The sequence below is a fragment of the Schistocerca serialis genome, chromosome 1, assembly GCF_023864345.2.
Source record: "Schistocerca serialis cubense isolate TAMUIC-IGC-003099 chromosome 1, iqSchSeri2.2, whole genome shotgun sequence".
In the NCBI taxonomy this organism is placed as follows: domain Eukaryota; kingdom Metazoa; phylum Arthropoda; class Insecta; order Orthoptera; family Acrididae; genus Schistocerca; species Schistocerca serialis.
In genome coordinates, this window is record NC_064638.1 from 691,220,283 (window position 1) to 691,241,583 (window position 21,301).

The window sequence follows — 21,301 nt, forward strand, 5'->3', positions numbered from 1 at the left end:
CAATAAGTCTTGAACCACAAATTAAAAATTCTGAACGAAGTGTATGTGCTAAAAATATTTTATGCTGATCTTCATGTTAAGCGGGGAAAAATAGATAACAGGAAACTGGAACTATTAAAAAAGTTTTTTAGTGGTTGGCCATTCTTATTCGTAGAGTATAACTGAAGTTTACAATTGTGGTGAGAGTTACTAGTTACTCATGACAGAATTTGTTAGTTGGGAGTCAGAAGGTAGCTTCAGCATTTTTGTTTTCTTTAATAACATATACATACATTGGTCATCTGCTTGTTCTCCCATTGCTTCATATTATTATTACTCTGAATAATTTTCCATCAACACAAATTGTGCTCAGAATCCATTTTCAGTCTGCAGTGGAGTGTGTGCTCATATGAAACTTTATGGCAGATTAAAACTGTGTGCGGGCCAGAAACCGAACCCAGGATATTTGCCTTTCTTGGACAAGGGCTCTACCAACCGAGCTACCCAATCATGACTTACAACCTGTCTTCACAGCTTCACTCCCAACAATACCTTGCAACACACCATTGGGGTTAAGGTTATGGTCAATTTGATTTTTGCCACTAACATGGACTGAGTATCCCTGCTCAAAATGCAAGTCTCTCATTATTCCATACCAGGTGTATGTAAAGGAATTTTGTGCAAGGAATTAGAAGGAAAGGTTGGCCCCCAACATGTGGACCTTAATGTGTGCCCTGATAAATATTAATAATTGCCAAGTAGTGATTGGGACTATCAGGTACTGTAGTGAAACAGGTTTTGCATATCACAATATCACATATATTTATTGATTGCAGATTCAATGATTGCTCAGAACAAATAAGGATCAAATAATCATCCCGAGAGAATTAGTGCACTTTCATATATGAAAGTGTGATAATTGTTGATCTTCAGAAAGAAAAGGAGTGGAAAAGTTCTCATAGAACGGACCGAATGGACAAGAAATTGTGTTAACTGACTACAAATTGCAAAATTAAACTGGTGGTGATCATTGCATTGCAACATTAGGGAGTAAAGAGAAAGAGAATCCAAAGAAGAAACATCATGGTTGAGAGGTCACTGTATAGTGACTGATTGATTAATCTGAAACAACGCACCTACCATCATGTATAATTTCATACACTGTATTTGTGCGAAACTTACATTAATTGTGGGAGCCGAAATATGGCAAGGTTGCAGGTAGAGGCAGAAACTGGCTTGACACGCATCCCATATGCTCACAAGTCAGCTGCTCTTCTCCAAGTCCAAACTTTGAATCTGCATCAGATCCAGGCATCAACTACTTTGCTGCAGTTCCTAACACTGAAGTGTCCCTCTATCTACCACTAACAGCAAAGAAGTGACATTGATACTTTTCTCTCCTGCTCCATCTCACAATCTGAGTCCACCAAAAATATCATTTTTGCCCAATCTGAGATCATGTAAATTATTTCGCCAATCCAAAAATTCCTAACAGTTTTATGCTGGAAAGCTTGGCATCACTTTTTGGAAGATTGCGAGTGCCGGTCTATCGGAAGATTGTGATTGCCAATCTATTGCAAATCGTCGTTACAAAAACTTATGAGTGATGCCCTATGGCAAATTTCCACTCCCAAAGATTGCGAGTGTTGACCTATCAAAAGCCATCCCACCAAGACTTTCAGTAATTTGGCCTTCTCATTGTTTACACTGGAAATGCCGGCAACATCAAACGAAAGACTCACCTTTGGAGGTACCCCATGGCTTCTTTACAACAGTGAAATGTTATCTTACAGGATAAATTGTTTGTGTGGGTGCCCTGGTTTCATCGGAGAAAAAATTGTATTCATATTTGATGCTATGGCGAGGGCTGGGTGAGTACACCACACTCGGCATACAAGTAATTTCTTTTGCGAGTATTGCTAATCCTGTCAAAGAGACACACTGCACTCTTCCATACTGCTCCCAGGGACTCTGGCATCCAGTGTTTACCCTCAGTTGCGCATGTCCGGTCACTTGCCTCACTCACTGAAGGCAAACTGAGATGAACAAAAACTGCAAGAGACTTGATTCCATTCCCCGCTAACTACCAGAAGTATGTATTCAATATGCATTTTAGAATTAAAAGGAATCATTATGCACTCACATGTATAATACTGCTCCTTTGCATATACACCTGAAATTATGAGTTAGGCCCATAATATTGTGGAATTATGTATGCTGAGTGAAAAAGAATGTATCACAAGGCTGGCGACACCCTGACACATTTCAACCTTGTCGCTTACCTTCAAAGCTTCATAGAAGTTCTGCATAAATTTCAGGATTAGAACTCCTTGAAGGAAAGATGTGCACTGAACGATTACTCAGATCCGAATCTTTGTCTTCTGCGAACAGGTTCTCTACCAACTGAAGTACCCAAGCATGAGTCAAGATGTGTTCTCACTGCTACATTTCTGCCAGAATCTCATTGCCTACTGTCCAAGTTTCACAGAAGTTCCTCTGCAAAACTTGTGGGACTAGCACCTGCAAGAAAATATTTTCAGAGACGTGGCTTAGCCACAGCTTGCGGGATTTTTTCCAGAATGGATTTTCATTCTGCAGTTGAGTGTGCACTGATATGAAACTTCCTAGCAGATTAAAACTATTTGTCAGACCTGGATCTGAACCCAAGACCTTTGTCTTTCGTGGGCAAGTGCTGTACCAAATTAGCTACCCAAGCAAGACTTATAATCCGTCATCATAGCTTCATTTCCTCCACTACCTGTTATCGTATGTCATAGATATATTATGTAATCTTGAAAAATTGTATGACACTATGTGGACATTGATATACTCGGCCAGCTTCACAACTGATGCTTGCATGGAAGTAAGTTTCATATCAACGCATACTCCATTGCAGAGTGAAAATTCGTTCTGGAAATGATCCTACAGGCTGTTATAAAGCTACATCTTCACAATATCAATTCTTCCAGAAATGCTAGTCCTCTCAGTTTTGCAGGAGAACTTCTGTGAAGCATGGAAGGTGGGAGGTGAAGTACTGGCGGAAGTAAAGCTGTGAGGATGGGCTGTGAATCATGGTTGGGTAGCTCAGTTGGTAGAGCAGTCGCCTGTGAAAGGCGGACATCCTGGGTTCGAATCCAAGTATGGCACACAGTTTTAATCTGCAAGGAAGTTTCATTAATTGTACTTTTTGTATTGTATATAACACACAGTACATATCATTTCACAAGTATTGTTCTGTGATTGTTGATTAATGTATTTCTTAATAGGTAATTAAATTGATACCAGTTACAATTGTTAGTAAAAGAATGAGTCCAAAATTATTAATAACCTATGGTATAACTTTGCTTATATTTGTATTGGCATGCATGAAACTTTCTCCAGCTAAGGCTGTGACATTTGTTCCTGTTCTAAATACAGTTGTTTCCCAACAGTCTGCATTAAAATGAGAGTTTCATGTAATACTATCATCTAATTGGTTTGCATTTACATTTCAACTAATGGGAATTCTTATTTATAACTTGAAACTGCCAAAAATTCATTAACAATTCTTTTAAATTTCTTGATGATTTCGCCAACTGAAGTGCCACGCATTTAACTGGGCACCAATGGTAATTTGACATGATAGATCACACAGTTTGAGGAATGAATGCTTAATTCATTCATATCAGATGTCCACAGAAAAATTCAACCAAATAAGCCCTTAAAATAATTATCTGTGTCTTTTACGACTATAGGGGGACCCACACCACAATATTAAAATACTCAGTATGTATGTATTAATGAAAGAATACCATTATTGAATGATTATACAAAGCTTATTATCATATCACAAAGAGAGAACTTTTATCATTAACATGCATTTATTAGGCCATGGTTACCATAACTTCTGAGCAACTTCGGGAACATTGCATCATTTGCAGTGCCTTGTCCATTCTTTCAGGTGAACTTGACATCAGTGTGAGTTTGCACATCAGTTTTTTCATTGTACTACATCAAAATGAAGGAATCTGATTTATTCCTTAAATTTTTCCACCATGATTATGATAATCTTAAATGATACAAGGAAATGAAGACCCTTATACCTACTAGTTTATCCACACACATATATACTAAGTTCATCATTATGCTCATTTTTACTCCAATTAACTGCCTTACAATCCTCATTTGTGTGAATGCATCCACTGTAAAATCTGACAAGTCCAAACCGGTTTTCTTCCATATTCTAGACCTATGACTAGTAAACCCTATTTTATCCAGCAAGAATGAATAGACAGTCTTTGCTAATAATGCACAATATTTTGTTGCAAAGTGTGGTTCATTTATGCAAAGTCCCCTGTTATCATCTTACACTAATACATTCTCTTATAGTGTATTTTCTGTTGCATATCTTGTTGCCTCTTTTAGGACTTCTCTGCATTTCCTCATTTCTCTTTCAGCAGTGATGATCTTCTCTGAATTTGTATTTTTGTTCCCCCACTCCTTTCTTTATATTTTATGAAGAAACAAATAGTGTTTGTTGCAGAGCTGCAGCTTTTATTATTTACATACCAATGATGTATTTCACCTGATTCAGGCATCTTCAAATTGGCTGATATTAGATGCTGTTAGGCACATGGGACACTGAACATAAAAAACACTGTAGTAAATGATTCCCCTCATCATATATTTGGAAACATAATATGGTGTCCTTTTCGAGGCGTGCAACATAGTCTAATGAACACAAAACAGGACCAGGCCAACACAGATCGGTCACCATGTAAATATGACCAACTACACCTGCAAAATGTTTATATGGTGACAGATCTATGTAGGCACAATCCTGTTTTGCATTCATTGGGCTACGTTGCATGTCTCAACAACACAATGTTTCTGAATGTTTGACGAGGGCAATTATTTGCTGAGACGTTTTATATGCTCTGTCTCCCATGTACCTGACACCTTCTAAGATCAGTCATCTGAAGATGCTGAATCAGGTGAAATGTGTCATTTGTAAATAAATAATAATTTAAGCTCTGCAACCAAGACTGTTTGTTTCTTGATCATATATTACTGGTTGCTGTACCATCCCTGCAATAACTTGGAAAAAAATCTTTGTATTTTATATTGTCTGTTGTCTTGTTTTTCTCCTGAGCCATAAACTAATTGTTCTTGTTTCCTTCCTGTCTATCAATGTTTGTCTCTCTTCTGCCTGAAGCTGCAGTTTTTCTCCCCTGACCTCTGAAATACCAACTACACCCTCTGCCAAATGTCACTTGGCACATCTTCAAATATTATCTGTTCCTTCTGTTATTTGAATAAGCCCTAGGTTCCAAAATTTAGTTGGCCTATATCCTAGCTGCTGCCTGCAGACACATATCTAACTCCTCTACTTTTATCTGAAAATAGTTAATCTTTAGTGCTTGTCATGAAGTTAATGTAAATGGCATGCAGTCTGCATTTTTTTAAATAAGCAGACTTTTCAGAAATTATTATGATAAAAAACTCGTAGTTTAAACAGTCAGTTTGCTTTAATTGCATGGGAAATTGTGTGTGAAAGTAGCCTTTGAAGTGTATGGGAAGATAAAGTTCAATCATTCATTCATTCGTACAATGTGCTCTGTAAATCACATCATAAAGGAGAGTCTGTAACCATATGAAAAGCATTTCGTTATGCATTAACTTGGACAAGCAGCCACCACAGGTAATGTCTGTAAAGAATTTGAATATTTACTCATTCATTCATCATGTTCTGTAGATCCCATCTAGAAGGAGAATCTTCAGGGATGTGGATCAAATTGAGATACACATTAATATGAGATGAAGACATCATAGAAACATAATCTGTACACTGTATGAACAATAAACTACCATTATACTGCTTAATGGTGTTTACACTTATGCCGTCTAAATTTAATTCAGTAAATTAGTAAAAAATATCCTTCTTGGAAGTTGCTGCTTATCTACTATTAGTAAATTTATGTTTATTTTATTACAATGATATTTTTCAAGAAAATGTTCTTTTTTAAAATATATATAGAGGGACTCCTGTTAGTAGTACACATTATTACTCATTACAAAGCTTTATAACAAAAATTGCTATTTGCCATTTAGCTAACAGAACTTATGAATTCCTGAATCTACATACCCAGTTAATTTGAAGAAAGAGTGGCAAACAACTCATATTTTTAATTTTCTTTTGAGCTGGTAGAGATTCCCCCTTTTTTCTGTTTTATATTAGATGTGAGCTTTGTTGAATATATTGTCACCATAGTACATAAGTTCTTCCTGAACCCAAGATAAGGAGTCAAAGTCTACATAAAAATGATTTTTTGTGGCTTCTGTTGTGATAGTGTACATCACAGTTCAGTTTTAAACTGATTTTTATCATCAGCAACAACAAACAGTCAGGAGTAAAGTGAGCATAAGAATTCCAAGATCCTTAAAAAGGCTTCTTCAAGTTAGATGGTTATTTACTTACCACAATATTCATATTGCTCGCTGCTGCTGAACAAATTTTATTTACTTTAGGTGCACAGCACCAGAACATAATTGCATGAGATGAGAGGGAGTGATAATAAGCAAAATAAGCAAACATCCATGTCTGAAGGTCAGTACAATGGGAGATGTTTCTAAGGGCGTAACATACTGAAATGTGCATCTTGTTTAGTGTGTCTGTGTGAACCCCAAGGAATTTTACACACTGTGCTTCATTCAGTGTATGGCTATTAATATATACTTATGGTGCTAAAAGCCATTATTGCTTGTTTGAAATTGCATAGTGTGTATCTTTGTGAGATTAAGCCTTAAGCTGTTAGATGTGAACCAGTTGTAGGCCAGTTCAGATATAATCGAGCTGTGTCTGTGAGAGTTGAGTATGGACCCTTGGTTAGTGTGCCTGTATCACCAGGCAACATTACAATTTGTGAACTGCCCTTTAAAGTCAATGGCACATCATTTATGTAGGTTAGAAACAAGAGTGACCCCAGTACAGGTACCTGTGGTGGCACTCCATGTGTTATGTTCCATTCTGAGGTTATTAGCCTGCCTGAGATATAATCAGTTATGAGACTCTTTGCTTTCTCTTATGGAGGTAGAAAAGTCCATCCATGCTTGAGGGATGCCATCAATACCATAAGTCTTCAGTTTGCCAAGTAGAATTTTGTCATTCACCCAGTTGAAGGCATTGGAAAGGTTGCAGAATATGAACATGATAATTTTAACAGATTATGACTAGTGAAAATATACTCCTGGCAATAAATATAGGACTTAATTCTAGATTGCTTTATGTATATGAGGAGAAATGCAGCTACTGTGGGAGAGGAGAGGGCTCTTGCTGCAGCACTCAGCTACTGTTTCTCTACTACTTCGTACTAAGCATTCACAGGCCACTATAGTTGTACTTTGTACAGGAAAAATTAAAACTCAGAAAATTATGAAGCTTTCTTAGCTGCATTGCCCCAGAAAATTATACCAGAGGACAATATTGAGTGAAAATAGGCACATCTGCAGGTGAAAGATTTACAGGTGCAGAGCATACAGAGCTGAATGTGCAGGTGCTGCCATGGTTTATTATGTGTGTTGATTTAAAGACATACTGAGTTAATGTTGATCCCCTTCACAAATAACCTGTTAAAAGATTTGCTCATGTTTTGATATTTTCATCAGTAATTCTGCAGTTATCTTCAGCTACAGTCCTCTGATATCAATATTGTGAACTGAATTACATCTCAGGCTGCGTATTCAGGTGTAATTTTTACAGGTTTAGTTACATTAGCAGAATACAGTTTAACTGCTATGCATATGTCTCAAATAATTAGTTGACATCTTCATTCAAAATATGCTGTAATCTTGCTAGTTTATTGAGGTAATCATATTTTTCCATGCACATTTTTTTATTTTATTTTAAGAAACATTCTCCCTTTATAAAATCTTGTCGTAATTGTTGTAATTTTCTTGTACATGCAAGCAAATGATGGACGTGTTTATAAGAGGCCAACAGGTGAGTATAGTATACACTTCTCTAACCAGAGTGTAGAAAAAGGCCATTACTTTTTTGTTATAAACTTACATTTTCATTTTCAAACATTGTTGATTTATTAATACTTGTGTAACTGAAAGAGCATCATCAGAATTTAATCAGTTTCAAGACAGTGCCCTTAAGCTGTAATACCCTTGCTGTAGCAGTCCTGTTAAATGAACCCAGCTGTTTGTGTTTCGTGTATTTGCACTGCTGAAAACACTTCCTTGCTAGGTTGTGTTTTCTCTGTAATATTCTTATAATTTCTTCTCTGTTCATTAAAAAAAAGAAAGGAAATGATTTTGAATGTGACATGCCAGCTGTTCCTCCACTTCACTGATCTATAGCATTTGGACATGGTCTCACCGTATATTTTTGATGCTGCTATTTTTTCTGGAAGACAAAAGAGCTTTTGGTCAAGCCTAATCTTCAGTTCACCCTGTTGTTGTGGTGGTCTTCAGTCCTAAGACTGGTTTGATGCAGCTCTCCATGCTACTCTATCCTGTGCAAGCTTCTTCATCTCCCAGTACCTACTGCAACCTACGTCCTTCTGAATCTGCTTAGTGTATTGATCTCTTGGTCTCCCTCTACGATTTTTACCCTCCACGCTGCCCTCCAATGCTAAATTTGTGATCCCTTGATGCCTCAAAACATGTCCTACCAACCGATCCCTTCTTCTAGTCAAGTTGTGCCACAAACTTCTCTTCTCCCCAATCCTATTCAATACCTCCTCATTAGTTACGTGATCTACCCACCTTATCTTCAGCATTCTTCTGTAGCACCACATTTTGAAAGCTTCTATTCTCTCCTTGTCCAAACTGGTTATCGTCCATGTTTCACTTCCATACATGGCTACACTCCATACAAATACTTTCAGAAACGACTTCCTGACACTTAAATCTATACTCGATGTTAACAAATTTCTCTTCTTCAGAAACAATTTCCTTGCCATTGCCAGTCTACATTTTATATCCTCTCTACTTCGACCATCATCAGTTATTTTACTCCCTAAATAGCAAAACTCCTTTACTACTTTAAGTGTCTCATTTCCTAATCTAATCCCCTCAGCATCACCCGATTTAATTTGACTACATTCCATTATCCTCGTTTTGCTTTTGTTGATGTTCATCTTATATTCTCCTTTCAAGACACTGTCCATTCCGTTCAACTGCTCTTCCAAGTCCTTTGCTGTCTCTGACATAATTACAATGTCATCGGCGAACCTCAAAGTTTTTACTTCTTCTCCATGAATTTTAATACCTACTCCGAATTTTTCACCCTAAACTATTTTTAAAGAAGAAAGGCCTGTAAACCTTCACCTGGGAGCGATCTTAGTCCCTGTAATCCTTCCATATCAATGTCTAGGTTTCTGCTGGTGATCTCCTTACAGCAAACTGAACTTGATGTTGGTACAGTGTTGTGTGTGTACCTACAAATCTTTCCATCATGGAAAGCAGTACTCAAGAACTGGAAACCCACTGGATGCATTGAGATTCACTCACTCTCAGTGCTTGGCCAGCTGATTAATAACAGTTTCCACTTATAGTTTTTTGTTGGAGAAAGTGGAACTACTATGCCACAACCCACAAGGAAAGAATTCACATTAATATCAATTGCCCACTGTGTTTTGTGGAGCAGCAATGTCTACAAGATATGAATACATAGCATCGTGTCCTCCTCACACTCTACTTGGTTATTCATCATACAGCTTTCAATACACATGGCCACTATTGTCACTGGGCATAGTCCACTCTTAGCACCCAGAGATGACATGGTCGTGTGTGTGTGTGTGTGTGTGTGTGTGTGTGTGTGTGTGTGTGTGTGTGTGTGTGTGTGTCTACATCTGACAAAGGGCGTGGTCTCTTAACTGAATGATATCTAGCAGCCTTTTTCGTTGTGCTTGTTTGTTACTCAGTGCCTCCTCCTACTTTGTGAGTAGCTATTGAGCCTTTCAGATCCTATGTGTTTCATTGTTTGACTTTGTGGATATAGTAATATAAAGTCCTTGGACTAAAAATAATGTAAGGAGTAAAGGTAACAACTCACTGATTAGATGAGCTGCCGAGCTGTCGACAGGCACATAAACGAGACTGTGTACAGTACTACATTTTGGATTAACCCTTCTCCAGAGCTTTAAAATACACATACATGGCCACATTGTCCCAGCTGACTGCACTGTGCACTAGACTGGGAGTGAATGGGTGTGACGGGTGGAGTGGGTGATGGTAGCTAGGGCTGGGGAAGAGTGGCTGACAGCACAGCTGGGAGCAGGTGCACAGAATAGGGATGTGGCACTGGTAAGTTCATTTTGGCTGCAGGAAGGGGGAGCTGTACTGAGCACTCAGCGACAAGAAAGAGTGGATAGGGAGAGTTGGTTAGAACACAGAAAGTGAGAGGTTGTGGAGAGGAGTGTGAGAAATCCGGGAACCGGGGATAGTGAAAACTGATGCCAGTGGGTTGTGGTGTTGAAGGATATGATGTGAGAACAATTCCCATCTATGCAATTGAGAGAAGCTACAGTGAAAGATGGCTATGTTGTTTCAGCTTGGGATGATATTTGGTGATGGTGCATACACTGGCAGACAGTACCCACAAACCTGTCTACAAATAGTTTTGCATGCCATATCCACAAATGCCCCTAATCTTCTTACCACCATCAGGAACCAGCTGCAAAAGAGCACCACATCCTCTCACCCTTGTCGCCCAGTAAGAGTTCAGACTGGAGTGACTTAGCCGTACCCTTTACCATGGCTTCTCTGAATTACGTAGATAGGAATTGTACTTCCAGCACATCACTTGATCACGTAATGCTCCTGGTATCAGTCTTCACTAGTCCCAGATTGACACCCACCTCTATCCTGTAAACAGTCTCCTCTTTCTATGTTCCTCTTTCTCCTCCCAGTCTGATTTTTGGCATTGAGGGCTGAGCACAACTGCCTCTACCTGCAGCCGGAATGAGTTGGCCACTGCCACATGCCTATTCCGTGCTTTTGCTCTGTGCTTTCAGCCACTTTTCCCCAACCCTCCCTCCCTCCTTCCTGCTTCATTCCTCCCCATTGCCCATTCTTCCTGAGAGAATCCGTCACCACAGCAACAGTGTCAGCACAGTGAAGTCAGCCAGGACAAAATAGACATGCCAGGTGGTGGAGAGAGAGAGAGAGAGAGAGAGAGAGAGAGAGAGAGAGAGAGAGAGAGCGTGTGTGTGTGTGTGTGTGTGTGTGTGTGTGTGTGTGTGTGTGTGTGTGTAGGAGTATGGGTATGAGTATGAGTACTCTTTACCTTTGAGGAAAGATTCGTGTGAAAGCTAGCAATGTTCTCAGTGCCTTAATTATTCATTGAATTGCTATCTTTGCTCCTCAAATTATTCATAGGTATAATTTGATGTTCTAGGCACAGTGCTTTTGAGAGGATAAGTTGTATAAAATCCAACCTTTTAATTTTTTATCAGTTTTAATGATGTATATACTGCAGTGTCTGAGCATTAAATTTACACAGTATGTAAAAGAATTGAAATTCTGTGTGTATAAAATGCCGGAAACAATTTTTCACAAGAATGATGATGTGTAAAATTTGTTAAAATATTGTGTAAAATGAACCAAAAAATTAAAAAAGAGCATTGGGGGCTAATGTGCAAATTTTAAAACTTTCCCCAGATTTGTGTATTGCCTGACTTCTCCCTAAAATAATAATTTATCAAATAACCAGTTCAATCTGTGGTGTGTGCTGTTCTCCTCATTACAACATTAGAGGCTTTAGTGTATATATTCGCTGTCCGCCTCTGTAGTGTAGCATTACCACCTACCACACAGGGGGCCCGGGTTTGATTCCCAGCAGGGGACTGGGTGTCATGTGTCTTTCATCATTATTGACTTGCGAGTCACCGAAGTGGCGTCAACTAAGAAAGACTTGCAAAAAGAAAGACTTGCAATATGGCGGCCGAATTCCCCCGAATGAGACCTCCCGACCAACAATGCCATCCGATCATGTCATTTCATATATTTGTTTCACATCGTTCAAATTAAATTTATTAGTTGAATAAACTGTGCATTTTGATTTTAATTTTTGTGTATATTCTGTGTGTGGTAACAGCCAATTCAGGGAACTTTGTTGACAGCATTTCACATACATTTATTATTATTGTTGTTATTGCTACTATTATTATCACTGTTATTATGCAAGTACTTCTTGTGAAGCAATGAAGAAAGCAGTGAAAAGATTTTGTTCTATGTGGATAAGAAACTTTAAAGTTTATTTTGTCATGGAAACAGAGCTTACAATCTTATTGATGACAAAGTGAAAAAGACAGACCACAGTCTGTTCTAAACTGACGAGATGACATTGCACAATACCTCCAAGGATGCCGTCTATACTAGGACATTCACCACCTAACACAAATGGACTTCCCCTTGTGCCATTACAATATCAAACAATTTAAGGAGCAAAGGTAACATCTAACCAAATAGGTGAGACACTGAATAGTTGATAGATAGATATAAACAAGGCTGAGTACGTTGCTAACTGAGGTGAATCCTTCTTCAGGACTGTAGAGTGAACACACACACACACACACACACACACACACACACACACACACACACACACCCTTGTATGGCTATGTTCTTCAGAGCTTTAGAATATACATACACATTGATTTATAGATGGATTTCTATCACTGTTTAAGAGCTATTTTCCAAGGAAAAAATATGCACTGACAAGACTCCAGAAAAGCTATGAACTACAAAAGGAATCAGAATATCATGGAAAAAGAAAAGAAAATTATATCTGCAATTGTAGTGTACAAGCCACCACCTTTATTTTTTCAGACTTACGGGGAAAAGCGATATGCTCTTTGAATTCCGACCTTAAACCTCTGTGTGCCACTCCTGAGCACTCCTCTGGTAGCATCTACCACTGGAGTTGGTTAAGCAAATCCAAAGGCCTCTCACACTGCCAATCAATCCCTTGACACAACTTGCTGCTCCTCTCTCAATCCAACATCGTAAACATCCCTAACTGATTAGCAGTACTCAAGAAGAGTTCTTGCAACTGTTTCCTAGACCTTTCATAGAGGAATTACATTTCCTTAAGTTTCTACCATTGAATCTTATTGCGTGGCATTAGAGTTTCTTACAACTACTTGTATGTAACATTTCTCTTTTTTAACACTACAAGATTATTTGTAGGTATTTTATGGTTTTACTGTTTCTAGTAGTATTTTGCCAATATCATAATTTTACAGTAATGTGTCTATTCACCTATTTATGTGCAATATGTTACATTTATTTAAATTGAGGTCAATTGTGAGTTCTTCCACTAATCATCAGGTCTCTGAGACTTTCTGCATTTCTCTACAGTCTTCTGGTATTGTGACCTACCTATAGATAACAGCAATGTCTGTGAACAGCCTCTTGGAGCTTCCAACGTTATCCACTAAATATGAATAACCTATAACAGTGCTCTAATACTCCCTTTGAGTATTCTTGAAATTACCATCACATCTGTTGATTTGAAATGGTCAGGACAAGCAGAGAGGTAGGGTTATTTCATATTCCAAGAAATAGTATGCTACTGTAAGAAAAGGGCAACTAAAAAGTGGAAATATTTACGTGCTCAGCAAAGTATCTGCAGGTAGTAGTGCCATCTGTCAAGGAGGCACTTGAAACATTTAGCTCTTGCCAGAAGAATATGGAGGAATGTGGCTCAAGTTTAAAAGATTAGTTGACCAACCACTGGATGGGTATGTATAGTCGACAGAACAAAAGCTGTCTACACAGAAAAAGGGTAAGTCCCACATTGGACATTCTCAGTGTGTACAGCCACGTATTAATTTATGCAACACTTTTCCCCCTTGATGTCGATGTTGTATTATAACAGCATATTGTTATACCATTCAGACATGCTACATACAAAATTCGAAATTAATGCCAATTAATCACTATACAGTGTAGTATAGGATATCAATGATGATTGGAAAAAATCTAGCAATTTGACGGGCAGCTGAAAGAGATGTTTGTGTTGCTGTGTGAGTAGCTCACAGTCAGAGTGCTTGGTTCTCACTCACTGAACCAGAGTTCGGGTCTGCTGTATGGCTATATTTTTGTATGTTCCTGTCACAGTAGGTGCCAATAGCCTCTCTGAGGTAGTGTCTCTTTTCTTCTTGACTACAGCAGTGGTGCATATTATTTGTAGTCTTTAAGAGAACTATTCTAGTACAGGCTAACAGGAACTATATCTAAAAGCTAACAAAATCTTGGAACAAAATCCATTCAGGTTATTTTAAGGCCATTCATTTCATAGAAGTGAGAGAATGTTGTTATTTTGAGGGGTAAGCGATTTTAGATCAATCAGACTTCTAGCAAAATTCTACCTTTTACGAAGCTCATATTTCAGTTTTGGGAGAGAGTAACTAATTGAATAATTATTCAGTTCTTTGTCATGAATGAAGCTGGTAATGATATTTTTTTTTATCAAATTCCACAAAAGTTAGCACCATGCTCAACAGTAATCCTTTTGCTCTTTTATTCGAGAACAATAAAATTCGCTATCACTTTCAATTTTGAAAACGGTTAGGTCCTAATTAAGTTGGCAAAGAAAATGATTTGTCTGTTTGCATAAAACTATTCCCAGACGTAGCAGATAGAATGAGCAGAAAAAATTATTAAGAAGAGATTGTGTAAGAGAGAATAAATGTTTGATGATGAGCACATAAATTTTGATATTGAAGTGAAATTACAAAGAACTGGAGAAAAAAAAGTTCAACTATTCAAAATAATGGCTCTGAATAAGACAGTGGAATTCTATTGGACAGTATTTTTTAAAATTCAGTTACTAACAAAGAGATAGAGGGGCTGGCCAGTACTTACCTCAGCTCAGTACAGCCGATAGATACACATAAAACAGAACTGAAAATTTACATTCCTAGCTTTCGGAACTTTGTTCCTTCATCAGGGAGGAGAGAGGGGAAAAAAGGGAAGAAGGGAAAGTGGATTCAGTTACTCACAACCCAGGTTATGAAGCAACAGGGAAAGGTAAACAGGGAGGGTGGCAAGGATGGAGGCATGGTTGTCAGAGCTCTGACAACCATGCCTCCATCCTTGCCACCCTCCCTGTTTACCTTTCCCTGTTGCTTCATAACCTGGGTTGTGAGTAACTGAATCCACTTTCCCTTCTTCCCTTTTTTCCCCTCTCTCCTCCCTGATGAAGGAACAAAGTTCCGAAAGCTAGGAATGTAAATTTTCAGTTCTGTTTTATGTGTATCTATCGGCTGTACTGAGCTGAGGTAAGTACTGGCCAGCCCCTCTGTCTCTTTGTTAGTATTTGTTTCACATCTTATATGAGATTTTCCATTAATCATTTAAAATTCAGTTATACATTTATAATGATCCAAATGAGTTATCCCTTCCAGTTGACAGTAAAAGTGTAGAATACAGTTTTCCAAGGGAAAAGTATGGTTAATTTCTCTGTAAGTTTCAAGAAAAATAGAACTCAATAACATTGGTGGTCTGTGACTATGACACTACAGATACCAGGTGATGGAATGCACTACTATTTGCCATAATGCCGTTATAATTTAGTTTGAGAAAGTATTTCAGTTCTGACTTGATACTGTGTTTAATTTACCCAGAGGATATTATCATTACTGAAAATGAGTTCGAATATAGAGAAAAAGAACCTATTACAAGCGAGTTCACTAATATGAGAAATCTAGATTCTGACTAAAATAAGTGTTCAGCTCTGTTGGAAGGTATTAGAACTTATATGCGATTGCAGTCTTTCTCGGTGTATTCCACTGATGAATTCTTCTCGGGTTATCAGTTGAGTGGAGGTGTCGTCATGTCGCAATGTTTCTTCGCCAGAAATTGATGGGTACGAAACGTTGCAAAAAAGACAACGCCACTGCTCAGCTGATAACCTGAGAAGACTTCATCAGTATCAGAACTTAAGTTTTCACAGCACCTGAGGCATAGAGCAGTGACAATAAGACATTTACACAGCTGGATAATGTTGAGAATCCTTGATGTTAAAAGTGCTGAATTTCATTTTTTGAGTGTATGTGATTGTAGGGCTTTAAAATTTGAAGTTGCATAGATGTTGTACCAATGTTCATTTGATTATATTCTTCACAAAGCACTGTTTCATTTGCTATAATGAATTGTCCTTCAAACCAATCATCATAACTAGGAAGCTAGGTTTCTAGTGTAAGATGGCTTATCCTAATATGTGACACTATGGGTATCATAATACGCAACAATATCACGTATTAGAACACGGTATCTCATATTAGGGTCTCTTCATCTTGCTACCTCAGTAGCTAGATTCAATCTCATGTTTTTGCTAAGTGGTTTGACAATTTTGTGAGTTTTGTGAAGCCATCTGATGGTGATCTTGTTGTGCTTACACTTGATGAACATCAAATCACATTTGTGTGATAGACAAAGCAAGAGAAAACAGTGACCACATGATCTGTTTATCAACCCATTTCTCACATAAAATACTGTTTCTTGTGTGGAATTCGTGGGACTATTTACAATGCATTATCCCCAAGAAATACAAACCTGGTGGGCAAATAACCCAGGTTTGCTAAAATGGCCTCTAGAAAATGGGACTCTTCCATGTAACAGGCCTATACTTAGAGACAATGACTTTGCAAGACACCAGGAGTTTGCCATACGAGAAGCAACAACAGAGTAAATGCGAGTCCAGTTGTTTTCTGGCCGGCTCTGAAAATCAAGAGCCACCTGATGTAGTAAAATCAGCAAATGCTGAAGCTGTGAAACTGCTGACATTGTTTCCATACGAGGAACATTTGAAATGATTCAAAGAGATGAAAAGCTGTAGCAGATTCAAAGGAGACACAAGTGAAAAAAGAAATAGAAAAAAAAGAAAGAAAAAAGAAAACCACAGGAAAGAATCTTCCATTCATTCATAGCCTGATACAAATTTGATTGAGGCCAGTGCTTCAGATGTGCAATCTGAAGAAAAAGATGCCAAATGCATATCCTCCAATGGTAATTTCTTTGAAGACTAACATGGAGGAATGGGCACATAATGTGTGGAATGCTGTCCTTGGGCTCCTGAAGAATGTTAACTTCAGAAAGAGCTTTAATATGCCCTGACTGCAATTCTTATGGACAATGAACCCTAAAAGTGTTGGAGAAGGAGTAAGGAACAGAACATTATTATTTTAGAGTTTGGTTGTTCGTATATTGGTTGATACTGTTTTCTCTGACTGTCTTATATTGGGACACAGTGCTTCAGATGTGCAATCTGAAGAAAAAGATGCCAAATGCATATCCTCCAATGGTAATTTCTTTGAAGACTAACATGGAGGAATGGGCACATAATGTGTGGAATGCTGTCCTTGGGCTCCTGAAGAATGTTAACTTCAGAAAGAGCTTTAATATGCCCTGACTGCAATTCTTATGGACAATGAACCCTAAAAGTGTTGGAGAAGGAGTAAGGAACAGAACATTATTATTTTAGAGTTTGGTTGTTCGTATATTGGTTGATACTGTTTTCTCTGACTGTCTTATATTGGGACACCATTTCTGTTTCTATTCAGTGCTAACGTGTTCAAGATTTTTTTTTTTTTTTCAAATTTTACATGTATTAAACAGAACGAATTCAATAAATAAAATGTAAAGTACTATGATTCCATGTAGATTTCTAACTAATAAACATACAGTTGTATCAAATATTGTAATATAAAGTGGAATAATGTAGGATGAAAAAATGGAAACTCCAAATAGGAATATCACCAATGTAGGAAAAGATAGATTGCTACTTATCATGAAGAAGACACGTGAAATTGCAGACAGGCACAATTAAAAGACACGTAAGCCACATCCTTCATCAGTAAAACACACACACACACACACACACACACACACACACACACACACACACACACCATTCAGAGACACAAGCAAGTACATCTTACGCACACGACTGCCAACTCCAGCTTCTCAGGCTGAGACGCTGGAGTTGGCGGTCAATTGTGCATGAGGTATGCTTACTTGTGTGTATAATGTGTGCCTTTTACTGATAAAGGCTGTGGCGTAAAGCTTTATGTAACAGTCTTTTAATTGTGCCTGTCTGCAACTTAACGTGTCTTCTTTACAGTAAGCAGCAATTTGTCTTTTCCTACTGTGTAGGATGAGAAAAGTTTCACATCAGGGATGTTGCTGGTATGAGGTCCACCCAGATCTGGCATCAGTTACCTGTCTCATTCGATGAGGCATGGGGGCAGTCAGCCTCTGAAAATGTGTCTCATCGCCTGTGAGACTCTCCCATCTGTCCATCACTAGGCCTCGGGTCCAGAGTCTGCTAGTGTAAGATCATGTGATGCTTCATTTTGTCCCATGAACGATTTGGCTCGTGTGAACCAGTGAGTGATCCTACTGGAACTGAATCACTTCATTTGGACAGTGTACTGAAACCATTGTACGGAACAAGTGCCTGAACACTATTTCTCATGGTCTGCATATGCTGAGACATTTAGACAGTAAATGACTGTTTGTCTTATACTTGTCTGTGTTGAATTGTTTTATCATGTTCGGCATACTGTGGCTGCATTTGTGTTATGCTTGCAACACATCAACAAACAATACAATGTAAAAAAAAAAATGGCATCAAGGGAATGTGAATCTTAATTACTTCCATCGAAATTTATATTCCTCAAGCGCTGCCACTTTGTTGCCATGTAAGTATTTAGGTCTTTTCTTAATTAAGTATTCAAGGCAGAAACATCTCGATGTTTCAAACAGATAAAAGTAAGTGTTATAGTGTATACAGGGTGTTACAAAAAGGTAACATGTGGACATGTGTCCGGAAACGCTTACTTTCCATGTTAGAGCTCATTTTATTACTTCTCTTCAAATCACATTAATCATGGAATGGAAACACACAGCAACAGTACGTACCAGCGTGACTTCAAACACTTTGTTACAGGAAATGTTCAAAATGTTCTCCGTTAGCGAGGATACGTGCATCCACCCTCCGTCGCATGGAATCCCTGATGCGCTGGTGCAGCCCTGGAGAATGGCGTATTGTATCACAGCCGTCCACAATACGAGCACGAAGAGTCTCTACATTTGGTACCGGGGTTGCGTAGACAAGAGCTTTCCAATGCCCCCATAAATGAAAGTCAAGAGGGTTAAGGTCAGGAGAGCGTGGAGGCCATGGAATTGGTCCGCCTCTACCAATCAATCGGCCACCGAATCTGTTGTTGAGAAGCGTACGAACACTTTGACTGAAATGTACAGGAGCTCCATCGTGCATGAACCACATGTTGTGTCATACTTGTAAAGGCACATGTTCTAGCAGCACAGGTAGAGTATCCCGTATGAAATCATGATAATGTGCTCCATTGAGCGTAGGTGGAAGAACATGGGGCCCAATCAAGACATCACCAACAATGCCTGCCCAAACGTTCACAGAAAATCTGTGTTGATGACGTGATTGTGCAATTGCATGCAAATTCTCGTCAGTCCACACATGTTGATTGTGAAAATTTACAATTTGATCACATTGGAATGAAGCCTCATCCGTAAAGAGAACATTTGCGTTGAAATGAGGATTGACACATTGTTGGATGAACCATTTGCAGAAGTGTACCCGTGGAGGCCAATCAGCTGCTGATAGTGCCTGCACACGCTGTACATAGTATGGAAACAACTGGTTCTCCCGTAGCACTCTCCATACAGTGACATGGTCAACATTACCTTGTACAGCAGCAACTTCTCTGACGCTGACATTAGGGTTATCGTCAACTGCACGAAGAATTTCCTCGTCCATAGCAGGTGTCCTCACCGTTCTAGGTCTTCCCCAGTCACGGGTCATAGGCTGGAATGTTCCGTGCTCCATAAGACGCCGATCAATTGCTTCGAACATCTTCCTGTCGGGACACATTCGTTCTGGAAATCGGTCTCGATACAAACGTACCGTGCCACGGCTATTGCCCCATGCTAATCCATACATCAAATGGGCATCTGCCGACTCTGCATTTGTAAACATTGAACTGACAGCAAAACCACGTTTGTGATGAACACTAACCTGTTGATACTACGTACTGATGTGCTTGATGCTAGTACTGTAGAGCAATGAGTCACATGTCAACACATGTACCGAAGTCAACATTACCTTCCTTCAATTGGGCCAACTGGCGGTGAATCGAGGAAGTACAGTACATACTGATGAAACTAAAATGAGCTCTAACATGGCAATTAAGCATATCCGAACACATGTCCACATAACATCTTTTCGTTATTTGTGTGTGAGGAATGTTTCCTGAAAGTATGGCCTTACCTTCTTGTAACACCCTGTATATAAGGTGATACGTTGTAATTATACACAATCACCAAAAATCGAAAAGGTCTATAAATAAAATCATTACATTAATAAGGCGAGAAATACACATCTAAAAGTATGTTACTTATGGCACTGCCACCATTGCCAGCATGTGCGTTTCATTTTCACAGGTGTGAGCACTACACAAAGATACGCAAGCTTATCAAGAGATGCGAACAGTTTTGTATTGTTGGCTGTACCTGGTAAAACAGTCGATGACAGAAGGGATCCTTCACGATATACAGTCTCTGTAAAAGAATGTCTAAAGAAATAAAGACCACTGCACAGTCGTTATATAAAAGTATACAAGTATAGATAGAAAAGTGCTAAATGAATTACATTTGGCTGTCAAAAGGGCAACCCACGGTTGCTTCATCAGGAAAGAGGGAAGGAGAGGGAAAGACGAAAGGATGTGGGTTTTAAGGGAGAGGGTAAGGAGTCATTCCAATCCCGGGAGTGGAAAGACTTACCTTAGGGGGAAAAAAGGACAGGTATACACTCATGCACACACACGCACATATCCATCTGCACATATACAGACACAAGCAGACATATGTAAAGGCAAAGAGTTTGGGCAGAGATGTCAGTTGAGGCAGAAGTACAGAGGCAAAGATATTGTTGAATGACAGGTGAAGTATGAGCAGCAGCAACTTGAAATTAGCGGAGGTTGAGGCCTGGTGGGTGATGGGAAGAGAGGATATATTGAAGGGCAAGTTCCCATCTCCGGAGTTCTGATAGGTTGGTGTTAGTGGGAAGTGTCCAGATAACCCGGACAGTGTAACACTGTGCCAAGATGTGATGGCCGTGCACCAAGGCATGTTTAGCCACAGGGTGATCCTCATTACCAACAAACACTGTCTGCCAGTGTCCATTCGTGCGAATGGACAGTTTGTTGCTGGTCATTCCCACATAGAAAGCTTCAGAGTGTAGGCAGGTCAGTTGGTAAATCACGTGGGTGCTTTCACACGTGGCTCTGCC

General features: G+C 38.9%; 1 protein-coding gene across 3 annotated transcripts in view; it reads left to right on the top strand.

The window, feature by feature from the left end:
- Positions 1 to 21,301, top strand: part of LOC126480714 (protein UBASH3A homolog) — a 275,438-nt gene that overhangs the window by 21,177 nt on the left and 232,960 nt on the right. Inside the window, exon 4 of one of the 3 annotated variants that reach the window (XM_050103980.1) lies at positions 7,925 to 7,957. The exons of the other annotated variants lie outside the window; for them this stretch is intronic. Within the exon in view, the coding sequence (XP_049959937.1) occupies positions 7,925 to 7,957 (33 nt within the window). The remainder of the gene's footprint in view (positions 1 to 7,924; positions 7,958 to 21,301) is intronic. 3 annotated transcript variants of the gene reach the window in all.